The sequence below is a fragment of the Amblyraja radiata genome, chromosome 21 (assembly GCF_010909765.2).
Source record: "Amblyraja radiata isolate CabotCenter1 chromosome 21, sAmbRad1.1.pri, whole genome shotgun sequence".
Classification (NCBI taxonomy): Eukaryota; Metazoa; Chordata; class Chondrichthyes; order Rajiformes; family Rajidae; genus Amblyraja; species Amblyraja radiata.
The window spans coordinates 35,872,736-35,893,795 of NC_045976.1; the positions used below are offsets into that span (position 1 = coordinate 35,872,736).

At 38.1% G+C, this 21,060-nt stretch overlaps 1 protein-coding gene across 1 annotated transcript in view; it reads right to left on the reverse strand.

The window, feature by feature from the left end:
- lrguk (leucine rich repeats and guanylate kinase domain containing) overlaps window positions 1–21,060 on the reverse strand; it is an 80,712-nt gene that overhangs the window by 19,737 nt on the left and 39,915 nt on the right. Inside the window, exon 12 of the mRNA XM_033040091.1 lies at window positions 5,386–5,482. Within this exon, the coding sequence (XP_032895982.1) occupies window positions 5,386–5,482 (97 nt within the window). The remainder of the gene's footprint in view (window positions 1–5,385; window positions 5,483–21,060) is intronic.

A 21,060-nucleotide genomic window follows, 5' to 3' on the forward strand; every position in this document is an offset into this window, starting at 1 on the left:
CGCAATTTTCGGCGACTCGTCATAGGACCAGTAAGACGCTACGACTCTTTGGGTGACTAGGAGAGCTGTCACCATCATACAGGTGACGCTTGGCAACATGTCGCGGGGTGTCACCAGGGGGTCGCCTGTATGGTCGTGAGAAGTCACCAGGGGTCGCCTGTATGGTCGAGAGAGGTCTCCTAGTCACCGAAAGAGTTGTAGCATCTTTCTGGTCGCCACTGAATTTTCAACATGTTGAAAATTTTCGGCAATCTATGACGGGTGCTGGCAGTTGCCCTAAAGGTCGTGTAAATGGGACAGGCCCTTTAGTCATCATGATCAACACCCATCTCCCCTCCACCTTCACACCCCCATCTCCTCTCCCTCCACTCATCCATCTTCTCATGTTCCCCCTGCCACTCATCCTGACATTGTTATTAAGGAGAAACAGTGGGCTTCTCCACTCAACCCGCAAAGATGAAATTAAAGACAGCTGCCTTTAAAAGCTGTATCCAAAACTCCTTCATAGTTATGCAGCATCACAAATTGGACCAGGCACTTCAGTACTCTTTGCAATATTACAAATGGTAGAACATATACTTCTTGTAATGAAAAGGGGATGTTGGAATCACAATGAAACATTGATAATGAACAAATCTGGAAGATTTTGCATTATCTCTGCTTCGGGCTCATCTCTGAAGTCTGCATGCTTATGAGGGGATAGATTGCCTCCTCCATGTATGCAGATGACTACCTTGCTGTATCAGCCTAAGTGGAGGAAATGAAACACATTGAATGGTTTTTCAGTACCATACACCATATGGTTAACCTTTCAATGCTGGGTTAAGAAATGGGGTGTTGTGGTTTGTGTGTGTGAACATTGGTGCAGCATTGAAAGCATTTATACGAGTCACTGCCTCACGAAAGTGGCATCTATCATCAAGGATGTCCACCATCCGAGCCATGCCCTCTTCTCACTGCTATTGTCAGCAGAGGAACAGAAGCCTGAAGTCGCACACAGCCAGGTTTAGGATCAACTACTTTCCTGCAACTATCAGGTTCTGGAACCAACTTGTTATATTCCGATTATATGTTATTCCAATTACTATGTAAGGTGTCCTTGAGATGTCTGAAAGGCGCCCATTAAATAAAATGTATTATTATTATTATTAATCTTGATCCTGCCCCGGCATTGGAACACTATGCATTACTTGCACTAACAGGAATTTGTTTTCTAATTGTATATTTTTGAACTAGTGTCTTGTCTTTTCCTCTTCACTGTCTTGTAAAATTTAATTTATGTATAATTTAAGTTTTTGTGCTTTTATCTGAGTCTATATACATGTGATGCTGCTGCAAGCATAATTTTCATTGTGCATGTACCTTACTGTACTTGTGCATATGAAAACTAACTCCACTTAACTTGACTGCATGCTGTGTGACTCACCTCCATAACTCTTGGCCATGTCATTTTTTGTAAGATCCCTCCATTGTCTAGGCATTTTCATTTTTGGAGGAGGCCATTTGTGCCATATTTTGCCAGGACCGAATTGGACTCTTGCCCCCGAACCACACCCTCTGCATCCCCATCACAATAGACTCACTTCTTGGCACCTGTTATTTAACAATACTTCAATTGCCCTTGTAGGAAATCTGGGAATTCTACCCCTGTCCCCAATAACTAGTCGCATTTGCACAACAATTAGGTATTGTATGGATATGCACATACAGTTTAGGAGCAGGAAGAGGGCACTTGCACCTCCTCAAATTGCCAAGAGGAAGTAGTCTTTAAGGGCTGTGTCCTCCTCTGGTCCAATCAAGAGTCACACCAGCTGCATTTTAAAGCATATCTCTGGGTTTAAAACACCCAAATGCTGTTTCAAACTTGCTTTTGACAAATTTCACAATTGTCTTAGAGGGGGGAACCTAATTTAGCACACTGCCAAAAAAAATCCAATCTAATCACTATTTATAATTTTGCATCCCATGAAGATGTGGAAACTCAGTTGAGTACATTCTGAGATTGGTAGATTTTTGCACACAAATGGAATCAAGGTATATATGGATCAGGTGAGATAGTGAAATAGCCACTATCCTACTAACCAGTGTCCAAAGGTCAGTGTTGCCTACATTGATTTCCATTTCATTTATTCTTAACAGCCTTCGCAATGTTGTCCTAAAAGTCCTATTCTGATTATCATTTGATTTTAGTCAACTAGATTTCTAATCTTATTGCTGCTCTGTGTAACCAAGCTTTTATCTGGAAAAAATATGTAACCACACACAAGGGAATGATAGGTTTGTACTCTGCAGCAATACTTCCCAAGGTCATTAAACTGCTGGCAGTCACTATGTAGAATCAGCAGGAGCGCTGGCCATGCTTAAGATCTTATGAAAGGCTATGAGCTCTCCTGTGTCACCAGTAGTAAACTAATGAGTCATATACTCTAAGAGAAGAGAAAATTGGCAAACACTGGTGATTAAAACGAACAAATGGGATAATAAAAGGAATCACACAGCATGACAGAAGGAATGCAGTGCACAGAACTCTTGGGGCTCATCAGTAACTGTTCCTTCACTGGAGTAAAATAAATGTTTTATTCCAGTTGTCTTAATGGTTTACCCTTTATTTAACTGGTTTGTCCTTCATCACATTTTGAAATTTAAATTTTGGGTTTGGATCAGAATTTTGCTCAGAAGTGAATCTTAATCAAGAAATTCAAGTCACACATCATACAGTTTATCTGGCCGACTCTTCTGTAAGATCAAGCAGATTCGTACCAGAAAATAGAAAGGAGGTGACTCCAAGGTGATAAATACCATGTCAGCAAAGATTCTTCTTCAGTTCAGAACTGCCCATGTCAAACACAAATAGAAGGCGTATGGTATGCATACCTTCATCGATCGGGGCATTGAATTTAAGAGACAAAAAGTCATATTGCAGCTTTATAGGACTTTGGTTAGGCTGCATTTGGAGTACTATGTGCTGTTCTGGTTGCCACATTACAGAAAGGATGTGGAGGCTTTGGAGAGTGTGTTATAGAGGTTCACCAAAATGCTACCTGGATTAGAAGGTATTAACTATATGGGGAGTTGGACAAACTTTGATTGTTTTCTCTGGAACATTGGAAGTTGAGGGCAGACCTGATAGAAGTGCAGACAATTATGAGAGACATAAATAGGGTAGACAGTCAAAATCTTTTTCCCAGGGTGAAAATGTCAAAGACTAACGGGCATAGCTTTAAGGTGACAGGACCAAAGTTTAAAGGAGATGTGTGGGCAAAATCATTTTTTAAACACAGAGATTGGTGAGCCTGCAATGTGCTGCCAGGCATGGAGGTGGAGGCATATATGAGGGTGATATTTATGAGGCTCTTGGATAGGCACATGAATATGCAGGGAATGGAGGGATATGGATCACGTGCAGACAAAAGATATTGTGGGCCAAAGGGCCTGTTCCTGTGCTGTACGATTCTATGTCAACTGCACATCCTCTCAAACATAGTTGGTACATAATCAATTAAACTGGGCAGGCAGAGAAAATAATCTTGAAAGGGGCTACAAAGATGTGGAAATAAGAAATAAAGGCATTTGTCACAGGAAGATACACGAATACAGCACCAAATTTATGAAGCACAGTTTAATTAACCAAGCTCTCAAAAATGAATTATGTAATACTTATGTCATTTAAATTACAGATTAATAATATGAAAACAGAAATGAGTCACAGAAAAACTATCATACTGAATTCTAGATTGCTGGGATTGGAAATCTAAGTACACGATTTCCAGCAAAATCTGTGCCGTGATTTTGGCTGTTTCATAAGGAGTTGCAACACAGATGGTAGACAGAGTGGAAGCAAAAACTGAGGGCAGGAGTCATTTCTAGTCAATCTCAATTTGTTTTCATGCTTCTCAGAATTCTCTCTATGATGATCAATGGCACAACACACACACACACACACACACACACACACACACACACACACACACACACACACACACACACACACACACACACACACACACACACACACACACACACACACACACACACACACACACACACACACACACACACACACACACACACACACACACACACACACACACACACACACACACACACACACAAAAGAGCGAGAGCACACACACAAAAGAACAGAGGACCAAGCATATATCTTTTAAGCAGTAGGAAAGAACGGCAGATGCTGGTTTAAATCGAAGGTAGACACAAAATGCTGGAGTAACTCAGCGGGTCAGGCAGCATCTCTGGAGAGAAGGAATGGGTGAAGGGTCGCGACCCGAAACGTCACCCATTCCATCTCTCCAGAGATGCTGCCTGATCCGCTGAGTTACTCCAGCATTGTGTGTCTACCTATCTTTTAAGCAGATTTGAGGATATCAGGAAAGTGAAGAGAAACAAGATATAAAATAGGATATTTTTTTAAACAAAGATTTGAAATCTCTCACTGATGTGAGGTCGATTATTGAACTCAATGAACTTTAACTTCAATGGTAGAAGTTACATAATGATTTAAGTTATGCACATATAAACACATTTTAATGTGCTTAATGATTATTGTGTGATCTTGCACATCTACTTGGTCTGCCCTGCATTGTTAGAGCTCTGTGTAAATGTCATAACCCAGTTAACACACAGGCACCAAACATATGGATTTGCAATATCTGTGATACAACATTTTGCAATCATAAATGGTTAAACATGGGATATGGGAATAACCGTGCATAGTTCCTTGAAGGTGGAATCTCATATAGATAGGGTGGTAAAGAAAGCTTTTGGTATGCTAGCCTACTCTCTGGAGCGCAGAAGGTTAAGGGGGGACTTGATAGAGGTCCTTAAAATGATGAGAGGGATAGACAGAGTCGATGTTTATTCTACCGCATTCTACCTTGCTGTTCATCACGCTTTCTCGTGTGTGTGTGTGCGTGTGTGCGTGCGCGCGCGTGTGTGTGTGATGGATCCGGCTCGCGGGGTTATCGCTGATGGTCGATCCAGCTGAAGGCGTTCCAGGCGAGGGCCCTCGAGCTTCGAGGTCGAAGACAGTGGCTGAAAAGTCGTGCTAGTGGGGCAGGCCCTTTAAGTCTTTAACCAAAGTAGTGACTGTTATAGACATTTGACAATAGGTTCAGGAGTAGGCCTTTCGGCCCTTCGAGCCAGCACTGCCATTCAATGTGATCATGGCTGATCATCCACAATCAAGACTGGATTAATATATACAGTAAGTGATGGGTGAAGTGGCACAAGGTACATCAGATCCTGGAATTTTCAAGACAAAATAAAAGGTTTTTTGGAATACATTGAACAGAACCTGGTGGGAGCTCCCAAAGAGTTTAAGAAAATAATGTCATAAATTCATAATGCTCAATGTCAACTAATTCTTACCATTTGAATCATTTCTTCAAATTCTTCATTGGACACAAATTGATATTCTTTTCCATTCTCTTCGCCATTGTAAGGAGTTCGGCTTGTGTGGCTGATGCTGAAAATGAAATTGAAAGATAAGCTGCCACAAATTATTTTGCCAACATGGGATTGTTTTGTTGAAGCGTCTCTACAGAAAGACAGCACTGTAAGTGCGGGAATCAATTGAATCTAATAAAGTAGATGTATAAATAAAAATAATGAGATAGTTTAAAATGTCAGGGTTGGAAATTATTCAGGACATTAAACTTTTGCTGGGGACATTGGGAAAGCGATGTTTAAAGTGCGCAATGTGCAATAAATCAGTTAGAGTCAGCAACTACAGACTGCATCCAAGTAATCCAACACAAACTGTGGGATAAGGCCAAAGTTGCATGCAAAGCAAGATTTCTTCTACGATCTTCAGTTGTGTATCATAAACTCAGAGGACCTTAATCAAATTTCTGGAAGCCCAATATGAGCAGGAGGACATCCAATTGTGTTTAGCAATTGTGTTATAAATTAACCCCAATGCAAAATACAAAAACACCGTATCATGTGATTACATTTTTAATTCCAGATTTCCTATCAATCTTAACAAAAATAAGTGCACTACATGCAAATTCTTTTACTACCTTAGAACCATCAATTTATATTATCGTAACTTTCATACTAATCAAATTGCTTGGTAAGGAAGATTTTTCCACTTTTTTGCACCCAAAGTTAAGTGCTCTCCGCAACACACAATATAACGCAAGAGAAAAGATGTTTTGGTTACAGCGTAGTTATGAAATAAATACGTTCAAAATAATATTTTTGTGACTTTGTTTGGTGAATATAAATGAGAACTATTCATTTAGGAACTTGCCACATTGCCTGGCTCTGCACATAGGTAACCCCTTTGGTCCTTAAGTAGACCCACTCTTTCCCTTGCCACTCTATCTTGCTATACATAACCCAACATTATGGGATTCTCCTTAATCTTATTTGCCAACATTTGTTTGTGTAAAAGCTGAAATAGCCTTGAGGAGGTGCAACATTTTATCTTGTAATCATTCTAAAGCCCCTGTCCCACTTTCACGATCTAATTGGCGACCTCTGCCAAGTTTGACCTGCACTCATACTCGCAGCATGGTCGCCAGGAGGTCGTAGGAGGTCGTTGAAGGTCGGAGGTCACTCTTCGTCATGCTCGTGAGTGGTCTCCGCGTACTCGTGGCCTCAAGTAGGTTGCTGCGTTTTTTCAAGCCTGATAAAAAATGTCCACAAATAAAAAAAGGTTGGCATGGAAAAAATTGATACTTTTTACTCGTAGGTAGGTCGTGATGGTAGTCGTAGGTTGGTAACTGGCCCGAGAGAAAAAATTGCAACATGACATCATTTTATCATGTGATCATTTCCACTCGTAGCTAGTCGTAGTTGGTCTTAGGTGTGGAAGACTGAGGTCGAGGGGGGTCGTAGACATAGTCGTAGAAGGTTGTAAACATAGTCGTAGGAGGTCATAGGAGGTCTTTTACTTTGGCAACTCAACACGACCTTGACATTTTTTCAACTCGTCTAGGGTCTTCTAAACTCGTGGATTAGGTCGTCCAAGTGGGACAGCCCCTTTACAAAGCTCAGCATATCTTTAGTGAACCCAAATTCGCTTAGATATTTCTCTTTCCCCCCAAAAAATATTTGCTAGACAAAAAATAATATATCTGCAATAATGCAAAATATAATAATGGAAGAACATATCCCTCATTATACTATAACTCCAAATTTAGAAAGTTGTTGTTATTACAACATTTCATATTCTGCACCAATTAAACCCAGGGTACTCGGTGATAATCCCGTAAGGATGTCAATCAGTGGTGAATTACAGGCAATTTTGTGGTGCTGTTTTACTCCAATTGGCCCTGGTTTGTGATGTGGTTTAAATTCACTACCGGTGATAAAAATAAAGACATTTCCGTTACACGAGTCTACATTAGACCTGAATCTATGTGTCAGAGATGAAAGAAAAGCATTCTAACTCATTAAGCCACTCTTTTCCTCAGTATTTTCTCAACAGCAATATTTTAAGAAATTTTACTGTTCTGTCTGGCTTTGAAAGATGCTGAAACCAAAGGGAAACAGATGTTCTCATACAAATTGGTTCTCAAGTTAAACCAACATAAAAGGAACAAAGCTATTTCTTTCAAATATGCACAGTAGCTGTGTCAAAGGTAATGGATAAATTTAGATTCCATAACTGCAGGCAACCAACAGTGCTTCAAAAGATATGTTCCAAATGTGGAATAATTTATCAACACAAAGCTCATTTTACACCAAAAAAAAAATGTGAATCACATGTTGCTTGTAAAACATTATTTTCAAAGGCCACTTTAGAAAAAAAAGTTATGAATATATCTAAGGCTTTAAGCATCAGTATTTCTTTGCATCTCTAACTTGTGACAAATTGCAGCAAACTGTAAGATGCCAAAAGGGTCACTGCCATCCTTTTTTTAATTCTTTAAGATTACAATGTCACCAAATCATTTAGCAAATGTTGCATTCTTGAGCACTAATGGCAGTATTCATATTCTCGGATAATTCTTTACTTTTAACTTTAATTTGGAAGTGCTATAATTTCAGATGAATAATTGGAAGACACCAAATCAAATTGGTTTGCAGAGACTGGTATAACATGTTATTCAGGTTACAGCTCAACGTCGTGACAATAATCTTCCACCTGCTGGATAGAATAAGCTTACAAAATGTGGGTTCATGTAAAATTACAGTCAAAGTAAAATAGGCAGGGAAAAATGAAATCATAGACTTGAGTAAGTTACTGAGGATCACTAATCTAGCACAAAAAATATATTGGTTCTGAAAAACATATTTAAATGCAAGTTCTGCTTGGCTGTGGAAATATTCATTCTAATATTGCAGTACATACATACTGCATATTACTAGACACTGTGGTTCAATCCTGTCAAATGGTTAAATCAGAGAGAAAATAATTCTGATTAGTCACTTTAATATTGTGCTTGAAAAAGAAACAAACTGCCGGAGGGACACAGCAGGTTAGGAAGCAGTGTGAAGGGAAGTAGACGGATGGCATTTCAGTCAGGATCCTTCCTTCCTATTTAAGAAGGAACTGCAGATGCTGGAAAATCGAAGGTACACAAAATGCTGGAGAAACTCAGCGGGTGCAGCAGCATCTATGGAGCAAAGGAAATAGGCAAGGTTTCGGGCCGAAACCCTTCTTCAGACTCAAAACTTCTGAAGAAGGGTTTCAGCCCGAAAAGGTGCCTATTTCCTTCGCTCTATAGATGCTGCTGCACCCGCTGAGTTTCTCCAGCATTTTTGTGTACCTTCCTTCCTATGCCTTGAAGAAGGGTCCTGATCTGAAATATCGTCTGCCCATTTCCTTCCACAGATACAGCCTGATTTCTTCCAGCAGTTTGTTTTTTGCTCAAGATTCCAGCATCTGCAGTTTCTTCTTAAAATTGTGTGTGTTTAATTCCACAAGTATATAACAACTAGTTTGTGATCACAAGTGACTTGATAATAAGTCCTTCATTACTGGGTCCAAATCCTGGAACATCGCTTTCTTGGTTGTCTTTCAAACTTGTACCAGTTTGATTTGGAAATTTCTCACTGATCCCTCATCGCTGCTGAAACCTCCAACCCAACAGCACTGTGGGAGCACCTTTACCAGAAACATTACGGTAGTTCAAGAAGTAAGCTCACCATCACCTTTACAACAGCAATTAAAGATGAAAAATTAATGATAGCTTTGCCAACAGTGCCTAGAAATTGAAAATTGAATAAATATTTATTTTTTACAGGATCTGTCAAGAGGAGCAACAGGTGACAATAAAGAATCAGGCACGGTGAGCCAAGAAACACTGTTGGAGCAGCCTCAGCCCTTGCACTAATGCAAAAGGCAACGTGTGTGAACAATAGCAGACTGCAAGATCAATAAGCAAACTGACTACAGACGTAGATACAGTTATCTGACTTAGAGCGATAGACAGTAAATTGTCAAGAAAATGAATAGCAGGGCAAAATTTAGCAAGCATTGCACATCCGAAACTCTTTACTGCTTCGATTATGGAAATACTTAACTCAATCAAACAGCAGGATGAAATACTTTAACAGCTCTGATTGAAAAGTATGAAAGGTAAAGTGTCCTTTCACCTCTACAACCTGGCTGGAATCTAGATGAGACTGATGAAATGCATGTGCGTTCTCTCTGACAGCAGTAAGAAGTGAAGTATGGGCAATCTCAATTTGGTTCCTTGCGCCTGTGTGTCAACAGCATGACACAGGTCATATTTCAGAACTAATTGGTTATCACACATTCATTGAAGCTGGCTGCATCTTGTATTTATATAATACCAACTTCAAAATGGAATTTGTTGCATAATTAGAAACAATGACAAAATAAATATGCTGTCTTCAGTAGTGAATCAAAGAAATTGATTAAAGCATTGCTGCTAGTTGTTCAAAACCAATTTGTCTGGAAACAGTGGCTAATAATACACTGTGATTTCATTAAGATAATTGAGGAAAGAAACATTAGTGTATCTGACAAAGTACTGAATGGGAAGTAAATTACTCCATCCAAATACTGGGAACTTAAGCCCATTCTGTGAGATGACCCCCACAAATTCAATTACACTGCCATTCCAGTTTGGGGCCAAATGAGGTAGTTTTACATTTTAGTATCATGCTTGATACCAAGAAAGGTAACCAATCATAATGTAAACTATTTTCAGCTCTGTTTTTTCTTTCTCATTACACGGCTCCATACTCAAACCAGCCACTGCTTAATCACTCTATGTCCTGGATACACCAGACCCGACCATTGCACTGTACCCTTGACTAGCTTCCTAGATTCCAGATGCTGGTTTACACTGAAGATAGACACAGATTGCTGGAATATCTCAGTGGGCACAGGCAGCATCGTTGGAAAAAAGGAACGGGTGACAATTTGGCTTCTCTCCAGAGATGCTGCCGATCTTCTTATTACGTCTGAAGAAGGGTATTGATCTGAAATGTCACCTATTCCTTCTCTCCAGAGATGCTGCATGTTCCGCTGAGTTATTCCAGCAATTTGTGTCTATCTTCAGTGTAAACCAGCATCTGCAGTTCCTTCCTACACATTTGGTATCCAACAGCAAGCAGTCCATTTGAGAAATCTTAAGTGAATCCTATACCATACCAGTCCATACCAGTCCTACTAACACTGAGGGAATCTTGCATGTCCTAGCCCAATAATAATTGAATTGCAAGGGACCCTCTGCCCTCACCATCTGAAATTCTCTCACCTTGGTCAGTGTAGTTTGCAAATAAACCAAACCAGCCAGGTTTGATTACCAATGTCTAAAAGGATAGATCCACATTCAAAATCCTGCTACAAAATCATTCTTCAGTCTGAAGAAGTGTCTCGACCCGAAACGTCACCCATTCCTTCTCTCCAGAGATGCTGCCTGTCCCGCTGAGTTACTCCAACATTTATATTCTATTGTTGATATTCTCTGATACCATATGTTATGTTAGAATATATGATTAGTAATGGGAGAGGGGGAGCAGTCAGCCAACTTAATACATTTCTGCTTCAACTTTAGAAATGTGCAATTTTTAGTCCTAAAAGTAGTGAATCTATTTATATCTGAATGATTGCAAAACATTTGCTTTTATGAACCGTACATTTTTAGCTAAAGGAAATTGCTTCGGAAGCACAGAGTAAAATTCAGACCTGTTCCCTATTAAATTAAATTTGTCATCTACTGTAGAATGGACTCTCGTGCCAAATGAAGAAATACTATGTGTTGCTGATCTATGGTACTCATTTCAAACCCTGTAAAGCAAGAACAACCAGATTTACTTTAAAGATGCACCTGGCACTTAAATCAAAGATAAATGAACCACATCATGAATATTCAGATTCCAGCAACATGCACCAGACTTGGTCACTACATATGTTTTGAAATAATTAAATGAAAGACATATTTTGTTCGCATTTAACAATATTCCTCATTTTGCATCAATATGTTGTTCACTAGACATGTATTGTAACTATGGCATTTCAGAACCATAGGTTATGACACAGTTTTTAAATACATCAGCCTCTGAGCTCCAAGTCACAGGTAGTTATCCCGAAAACAGAAATGTAATCTCAGTACTTTGATGTTTAGATTAGTTATAATTTTTAAAAAAATTTTGCTTGTAAGTTGGCTCCTCCATATTAACTTCACTAACAAAATTCAGCTACCATCTAGGGTTAGCGCAATCCAAAATTACAAAAACCTGTTGAAGACAACCCGGTTCATGTTAAAGTCCAATATCAAATGTTTATGGCAAGCTAATCACGTTCTTCTTGAAACATTGTGACTGTTGCATTCTAACAAAGTCACAGAATCTGAAGAGATGAAGGAAAATCAAAATCAAACAGCATAATTCCTTGTCTGAAATGTTCCTGGAAAAAAAGGGAAATATAGTGATTGTTAAATCAAAGAAAACCCACACAGCCACAGGGAGAACCGTACAGACAGCACCTGTAGTCAGGATTGAACCCAGGTCTGTGGCGCTGTAATGGATGCACATCATGTTGACTGATATGACTTAAAGTGTAGTAGAAATGAATATTTCATCTCCAATTCAAGTAAAATTAGTTGCAGATATTTCCTAAGACAATGTTGGCTGGAAACCATAATAGGTGCAAGAATGTTTCATAATTTGATTGAAGTATTCCCATTCTGAAAAGAAATAAGGGGAAAGCTTGCCAAGGGCTTACAATCTCCCGATGATTTACTCTAGCTAATAAATTCATAAAATTTACAAATACATTCAAGATGTCATTCTTCCAGCTAAATTGAGTGCATTAAAAAGGTTTTACTGGAAACATTGAACCAAGGAAATCCGTATGCCTTATTGTTTAAATTCATTGCACACAACCATCAGCTGCTGTTCTACAGTCGTGCCTTTTATGTATCCAATCACATGGTCTACTTCCATCAAATCGAAACACTTCAATACAGAGTGCTGAACACTAAATTAATCAGAAAGTGGCTCCTTAAACCACTCTTCTGAAAGATGGGAAAGTCATAAAGATTAATACTGGAATTCTGAGCAATCTAGTCTATGGAAGGAAAAAAAGTCACAGGAAACATTGCTTCAGGCTGTTGTATGATTGACACCAGACCGCACATGTCCAAACAGTCTGACAGATAAATTAATGGGCCAGATGTACTTCAAACATATTTTTTCATCTGTTCATTTCTTAACATCTGAGCATCACATGCTTGGCCAGTATTTACTCTCCACCATTGGCAAATGCCAATGTTGTACTATACTGCAACAGCTTGACTTGAGGTGAGACTGGATCCACAGTGTAAGTCTTCATTATTACAGCTGGAATGGTGCCGAGTCCCACGACCTTTGTTATATCTAACCATTTATTGATATCATGTTGAAAGAATCGAATGAGGTGAAGACTAGTTTCTGCAATGTGGTGACTCACGAGGAAATCAAGATGAATTATATGGTTGAATATGACTATGAGTGCTCCAGACATGTCATTAATATTCATAAAATGGAGCCTGCCAATGTTGAAGATAGGGATGTCATTAAATTATGATCAATGCTGGATAGTCTGTCCTGCTTGACTCTCTCTTTTTCAATGGTTTCCTAAGCCTTTTTAGAAAGTATTTAAGATTTAAGTCAACTGCATGGGCTGGTCATCATACGGAAGACCAGAGTGGATGAGAAAGTTGGATATCCATTCCTTGAAGGACGTTAATGACCAGGTGGGTTTTCATGACAATTTGTAGTTTTGTGAAATCATTACCAAAAATGAATTAACTTAAGTAGGATAGTAATCTTTAGATTGGTAGTCCAGACTTCCTATTTCTTAACCTAATAATGTACCCATTATTTGAACGTAAAAGACAAGCAGGTAAAATATACAATTACTGTACTTTTTATTACAATGTTAAACTATGGAACTAGACCCCTCCATTGAAGAAATCTGAAAAAAAAATTTGCACCATATTGTGGAGAGTCAAGAGACTTGGTTATTAGACTCCATATAATTCCCACATATCTTGAGATTGCAGCAAAGAGGAGCAATAGAATAAACTGGAACTCTAGAAAAAAAAGTGCAAATGTTATAAATCTGAAAACATATCAGAAAATGCAGATCAGGCAGCATTTGTGGAAAAAAAAAACAGGAATTAAAATTTCAAATAAGTATGTTAACTAAATATCTTTTTCCACAGATGCTACCTGACCTGCTGAGATTTCCCAGCGTTTTATCTGTTTTGTTTCAGAATAATCTGGATCATTTTAATCCCCTTGTTAGAGAGTTTCATTGTAACAGACAAAAGGTAATGATACTCCAAACCTAGCAAGAAGTAGTGAAATGGGGAATATGAGAGTTTAGGACTGTGCCTCTGATTATTTCCTTTGGAAGCAACACCAAATCACCTTGGATGTCATCTGGTCTTATGCAACTGGCAGAGATGTGAGAAGTCATCTAATATTATGGTCAGCCAATGACAAAAACTTCAGTAAAAAAAATATTTAAATTGACAGCAAATAACAATTAATGTGGATAACAAACAGAAAAAAATAATTCATCAACCAGACACTGGGATTTAATACAATAAAAACTGTCACAAGGTACATCATAAAAGGTTAGTACTGATAGGAAATGAGCTGCAAAATAAAGAAAAATAATTCCCTGTCATCTGGCACACCATTCAAGCCACTGCACCCTACTGATCACTTAATTAATTTCACAGCTTTCATTTTCTGTTGGCTATATATTTCATTCCAACCAGACAAAATATGTTATGCAGCACCTTATCGTTCTTGCACGACAGTCATCATCACAATCTATGGTGTAAAACAGATTATTTCTCTGATTTTCAATTATCTATACCATTTCCTGGACCTAACTTTCCTCAGGAATATAGACACAAAAAGCTGGAGTAACTCAATGGAGAGAAAGAATGGATGACGTCCCCCGAAAAGTCACCCATTCGTTCTCTCCAGAGATGCTGCTTGGCCCGCTGAGTTACTCCAGGTTTTTATTTCTATCTTCGGTTTAAACCAGAATCTGCAGTTCCTTCCTACACATTTCCTCAGGAATATGCTCTGTATATTAACAGGTCCTTCCGTATATGCTAGTTAATAAACTCAAAGCATTTGAAAATATATATTATTTTACTTTTTGATTTTTAGAACATCTTGGTTTTATCTTTCAGTTTACAGAATAAATACATCGATGCTTCACAGTAAATAGTTTAAACAATATTTAGGATTTTTTATCTTTGATCTCTGAATTCATACCGTCATTACATATCTCAATAATATAGCGAGAAAAAGGTTTCTCTTCCCTTTTTACAGACAAAGATTCCTTTACCATTGCAAAATATCCAAGGTTCATCCTGTAGTAATGAACAATACTCAATTCTCTTGAGATTTAATATAATCAGGTAGACCTGGTAAGGTGCAACCAAATACAAAAGCATCATGACAATTATCAGATTACGCTACATAACTATTCCCATTTATCACAAATCATAATTTTTTGGAGAGACGTCACTTCATTAAAACACTATTTCATACAAATCCCGATTGAAATGATATTGATGTAATAAATGTTTAAGAAAGAACTGCAGATGCTGTACAAATCGAAGGTAGACAAAAAAGCTGGAGAAACTCAGCGGGTGAGACAGCATCTATGGAGCAAAGGAATAGGCAACGTTTCGAAACGTCGCCTATTCCTTCGTTCCATAGATGCTGCCTCACCCGCTGAGTTTCTCCAACTTTTTTGTCTTCCTTTGATGTAATAAATAACACTTTCTTCCTCTGGCTTTACAATTCGCAACTCTTCAATCCACTGGTCTCACACCTAATGTTTTTTAAATATCTCTGGTCTTTATTCAACCATGTGCCTATCAACACCCCCCTCCCCTCCCCCCACCTCCCTGTGTTCACATAATCCACCACACTTTTCCCCACCACTCCTCTCTTCCAGATTTCTTTCCCCCCCCCCTCCAATCAGTCTGAAGATAGGTCCCTATTCAAATGTCCCCGACCCATGTTCTCCAGGGATGCTGCGTGACCCGCTGAATTATTCCAGTACTTTGTATTGATCAAGACAATATCATTTCCTACCAAGAGGAAGCTAATGAGAGGACCATGTTAGCCATTATTTTACACAGAAATTCCAAAATATTACATAAAATGGCAACCTTTCGCTCCATAAAAACAAACCTAAATTGACTACATCCAAACATGTCACAAAATTGTCTATACCTTTCTCCCACACATATTTATCAAGCTTCATTTTTACAACATAAAAAGGTTTATTCCTCTACCCATCTAATTAGCCCACACAAATCACATAAACCTGTTTTTGTTTGGATCAGGTCAGGAACATATTAAGCTGTTCAGAGAATGCAAAAAAATGTTTGTTACTTATTTTTCTGAGATCAATTTCATTAATCAGCAAGAAAAATAAATCAAAAATATTGCTACTAAATTTCACAGGAAATTATTTTAATTAACAAATAAAGTGCATCAATATCAATTACATTATGGCAATGCATCATGATTTACTGGAAACATATGGTTACATTAACATCTTAAAAGTACAATACTATAAAAACGCAAGTTGTTATTGTTCTACCTTATTTTTGCCCAACAACGTTTCATGCGAACAATTATATAAATGACTGTCGAATTATTGATGTCTTTTCTTTTTAAAGATGGAGAAAGGTATTCTATTTTCCAATTAAAATAGTTTTTTCTGGGTTTGTCTCTTCTTCATGATTTTATTTGTACTATTGGGATAACTGGATTATTTTATAAAGATATCCAATTAGCTTGTGACTAGCTGCCAATGTTACGTCAATTAAAGCTTCTTTTCTCTCCAAAACCAGAGGTAATGCAATTATAATCCTTAAGGGTATACCATTTAAACATAAAACCACCATAGCAGACAAAGATGGTAGGTACGTCATAGTATCTGGGGAGATATATTCTACCCCACTTACTATGGTAAATGTCTACGCTCCCAACTTTGATAACCCATGATTTTTAATATGATTTCAGATTCCACCCAGCAAAACCTGATAATTGGGGGAGATTTCAACTGTGTTCTGGATCAATACTTGGATAAATCCTTTCAACAAAAGAGATACAACACAAAATCAAAATCCAGCGAAGATCTAAATACAAATATAACAGACGTATGGAGGATTGCAAACCCATCCGGAAGCGAATACTCCTTTTATTCATCTGTACATAAAACCTATATAGGTATTGACTATTTTCTGGTGCACACAAAATTAATACCTTTTCCAACTAATCCCAAATACCATAATAGTACTATTTCCGATCATTCCCTGCTAACCTTCTCCCTAAAACTAGAAGGAATGTACAATAAAAAATAGTTCTGGAGGTTTAATCCTCAAATACTTTTACTGTGGGCGCCGTCCTGTGCGGTATGGCTGCCCAGCCTGCAGCTGTTAGCTTTTCACTCTTTTTTTATTTTTAGTGAGTTTTAGTGTTTTGTTTTTGGAGTTCTAGTCTTTTTTATGTGGGGGGTTGGGGGGGAGGAAGGGGGAAACTACTTTTCAGGGTCCCTACCTGGTCGGAGAGGCAGCTTTTCTCCGGGCTGCAATTTCGACCTGTCCTTGCGGTCTACCAGCGGGCCTGGAGCAGCGTTTCCTGAGGGGACCGCCCAGAACCTCGGCTTCAGCGGCGGCACAGCGCTGGAGCGCTATCGCGGAGTGAAGCGGGAGATGCCTTGCTCGGGTCGCCGCGCTGGAGCTCCGGTGAGCTGAAGACCACCGAGAAAAACATCGCGGAGCTGAGATCGCCAGTTGTGGAGCTCCATCCGGCGCGGCCTTGCTGGCTTCGGAAGCCGCGGTCTCCGGTAAGGAAAGCGGCCGTTCCAGGGTTCCCATGCCGCTGAGAGGATTCTCCCGACGCCGGAGCACCATCACCCGGCGAGAACGGCCTGGAACATCGGGCCTCCGTAAAGGCAACTGTGGAGGCCTCAATAGGCCCGACTATGGGTGGACATGGGATGGGGACTGGACATTGTGCCTTCCCTCATAATGGGAACCATTGTGGGGGGATGTTTTTATGTTTAAATTTCTTTATTACTGTTATGACTGTATTTTTTCTTTATGTGCTGCATTGGCAAGAAGCATTTCACTACACCTAGGTGTATGTGACCAATAAAATAACCTTTGAATCTTTGAACCTTTACTAAACAACCCAGATTGCTGTATATATTTAAAACAACAGATGGAATTCTTTTTTGAGACCAGTGACACTCCAGGTATTTCGCTCTCGTTATTATGGGAATCTTTTAAGGCTTTTATTAGAGGTTCTATCATTTCATATCAAGCATATGAAAACAAAAAGAATAGGATGGAACAATTACAACTAGAAGAACAGTTCAGACAGCTGGACTCAGAAAACGCGACAGATCCGTGTATGGATAAACATAATAAGATAGCAGTATTAAAATTTAAGCTAAATCAAATTCTCTCTGCAAGAGTTATCAGATTATTTCAAATTACTAAACAGGAACATTTTGAATTCGGTGACAATCCACACAAACTTCTAGCACGCTAGTTGAGAAAAGTGGAATAGGACTATACTATTCAAAAAATTAGATCAGTTAAAGGTGAATTGTTTACACTTCCAAAAGACATTAACGAAAGATTTGCTCAATTCTATCAAAATTTATATACATCCAAAACATCAACAGAAATGAGAAAAATTACAAACTTTCTTGATAACCTAATCTTCCGACACTTAACGTGGTGGAACGAGATGAATTAGGAGCACAGATTTCAATTAAAGGAATAGAAGAGACTATCAATTCATTGAAGAATGGCAAAACACCAGGCCCAGACGGGTTTAGTAACGAATTTTATAAAAGATTTTACGATCTCCCCTCATTTACATAACCTTTATATACACTCATTTAAAGAACAGACGCTACCACAAATCCTAGCCGAATCAACTATTACACTTGTATCCAAAAAAGATAAAGATCTGGAAGATTTGGGATTATACAGAGCAATTGCCCTGTTAAATACAGATCACAAAATATTAGCTAAAACTCTGGCAAGAAGACTAAGTAAATACGTTAATAAATTAATACACTCTGATCAAACTAGGTTTATACCCAAGAGACACTCGTTTAATGATTTGAGACGCCTGTTCAACATAATGTACTCACATAGAACGATAAAAGAAGACATCAATTATTTCATTAGACGCAGAAAAAGCATTTGATCAAGTAGAATGGAAATATCATTTTACAGTATTGCAAAAATTCCAGTTGGGAGAAAATTTTGTTTCATGGATAAAACTGCTATATGATAAGTCGACTGCCAGAATGCTGACTAATCATATACTCTCACCTAAATTTCAGTTATCCAAAGGCAATAGACAGGGATGTGCCTCATCACCCCTGTTATTTGCCCTTGCCATTGAACCTTTGGTGGAAAGTATAAGAGTACATCCGAACATTCACGGCTATAACACTAAATACTCCAATAATAAAATATCATTATATACAGATGATGTATTACTCTATATCACCAATTCCCAAGTTAGCATTCCAAGTATATTAAATCTTATAGAGGAATTCGGTTACTTTTCAGGATATAGAATAAATTGGAACAAAAATTGAATTATGTCAATAAAACCTCAAGAGCCGTCACACCTCCTAAAATTCCCTTTCAGAATTGCTACGGAAAAATTCAAATATCTTGGTGTTCATGTAACCAGAAAATATACTTCTCTATTTAATGAAAACTTTCCTCCTTTAGTTACTAAATTAAATGCTCTTACTCAATTTTGGAAAACACTTCTGATGTCTCCCATAGGCAGAATAAATGCCATAAAGATGATCTTCCTCCCACAAATCCTGTACTTATTTCAATCAATACCGATATACCTTCCAAAAATTTTATTTTTAAAAACTTGATTCTTTGATCACAAACTTTATTTGGGATTATAAAATCCATAAACGGCATCTACGTAAACCCAAAGAAATTGGTGGACTGACTCTCCCCAATTTTTTATACTATTATTGGGCAACGAATATTAAAAACGTAATCTATTGGTTGGACAACACATGCCAACAGGTAAACTGGTTAATAATGGAGAGAGAGGATTGTTCGCCTTTTAATATAGGCGCGATTCTTCTCTCACCAATAAATTTGAAGAAAACTCTATATGAGAAAAATCCGATTATCCACAGTACCTTACGAATCTGGAGACAAGTGAAGTCAACCCTTAAACTGAGAAATTTATCTCATCCCTCACCAATTGCCAACAATCCTTTGTTCAAGCCATCTATTTTAGACAAAACGTTCACACATTGGGAAAGATTAGGAATCAAAAAACTCGGAGATCTTTATGAGATGGGAACTTTTCTCTCATTTCAAGAATTACAGTTGAAATATCACTTGAAAGGTAGTCAATATTTTAGATATCTTCAAATTCGAGACTATCTGAAATCATATACCCAAGACTACCATCTTTGTTGCCAGACATACTAGACGAATGTATGAATAGAAACTCGGACTCAAACAAGTTAATATCATATCTGCATAACACCCTTTTAAATATAGAAATATAAAATAGTCAGAAGTAATTAGAAGAGCTTGGGAAGATGAACGGTCTAAAAATTCTAAAAGACAGATTGAAGGAAAACCTTCCATATATACACAATTGTTCGATTAACATTAGGCATTCGTTAATTCAATTTAAAATACTGCACAGACTATTATTCAAAGTCTAAACTGAATTGTATTGTATTGTATTGTATTTTAATGACCACACAGCCAGGCTGGTGGAATTTGTTATCAGTACAGCTCGGTACAGGTTCCAACATTTCATCAAACATTAAACATATAACATAGATATACATACAGACAGACACATTACATGATACATAAGGGCCATGCTTATTCTTATTCCTCACCGTACAGAGTTTAAAATGTTAATTGCAGTGGGAATGAAACTGTTTTTGAAGCGGTTTGTTTTGAAGACAATTGTCCTGTAACGCCTCCCAGAGGGCAGTAGCTAAAAGGCATAGTGTGCAGGGTGAGTGGCATCAGAAATTATCTTGTAGTGATGATGTGTAGTGTCCGTTTGTGGTAAAGTGATTCAAGGGATGGTAGGGGTAAGCCAATAATTTTGGATGCTAAATCTTTCCAAATGTATCTCCTATTTGCGATAAATGTCTTCTTCAGGAAGCAACTATAACTCATTCCTTTGTCTCCTGTTTAAAGTTACATAATTTCTGGAGAGGAATTTTTGAAATTTTTTAAAAAACACTAACAATAAAATTGGATATTGATACGGAATTGATCACTCTAGGTACGTCAGAAGCCTGCTCTGAGCTATCATTATTTCAAAGACGTTTCCTTAATTATGGTCTGATAAGGCGAAAAACTAATACTCAAATTCTGGAAACATACATCAGTCCCTACTCTTAAGATGTGGACTATAAACATGTCCGAGACGCTATATCTTGAAAATATTAGACTTGTCTTGGCAGAAAAACCAGATCATTTTTCGAAGACATGGACACCATTCATTGATTTATTACAAGGATACAACACAACTTTGGATTTAAAT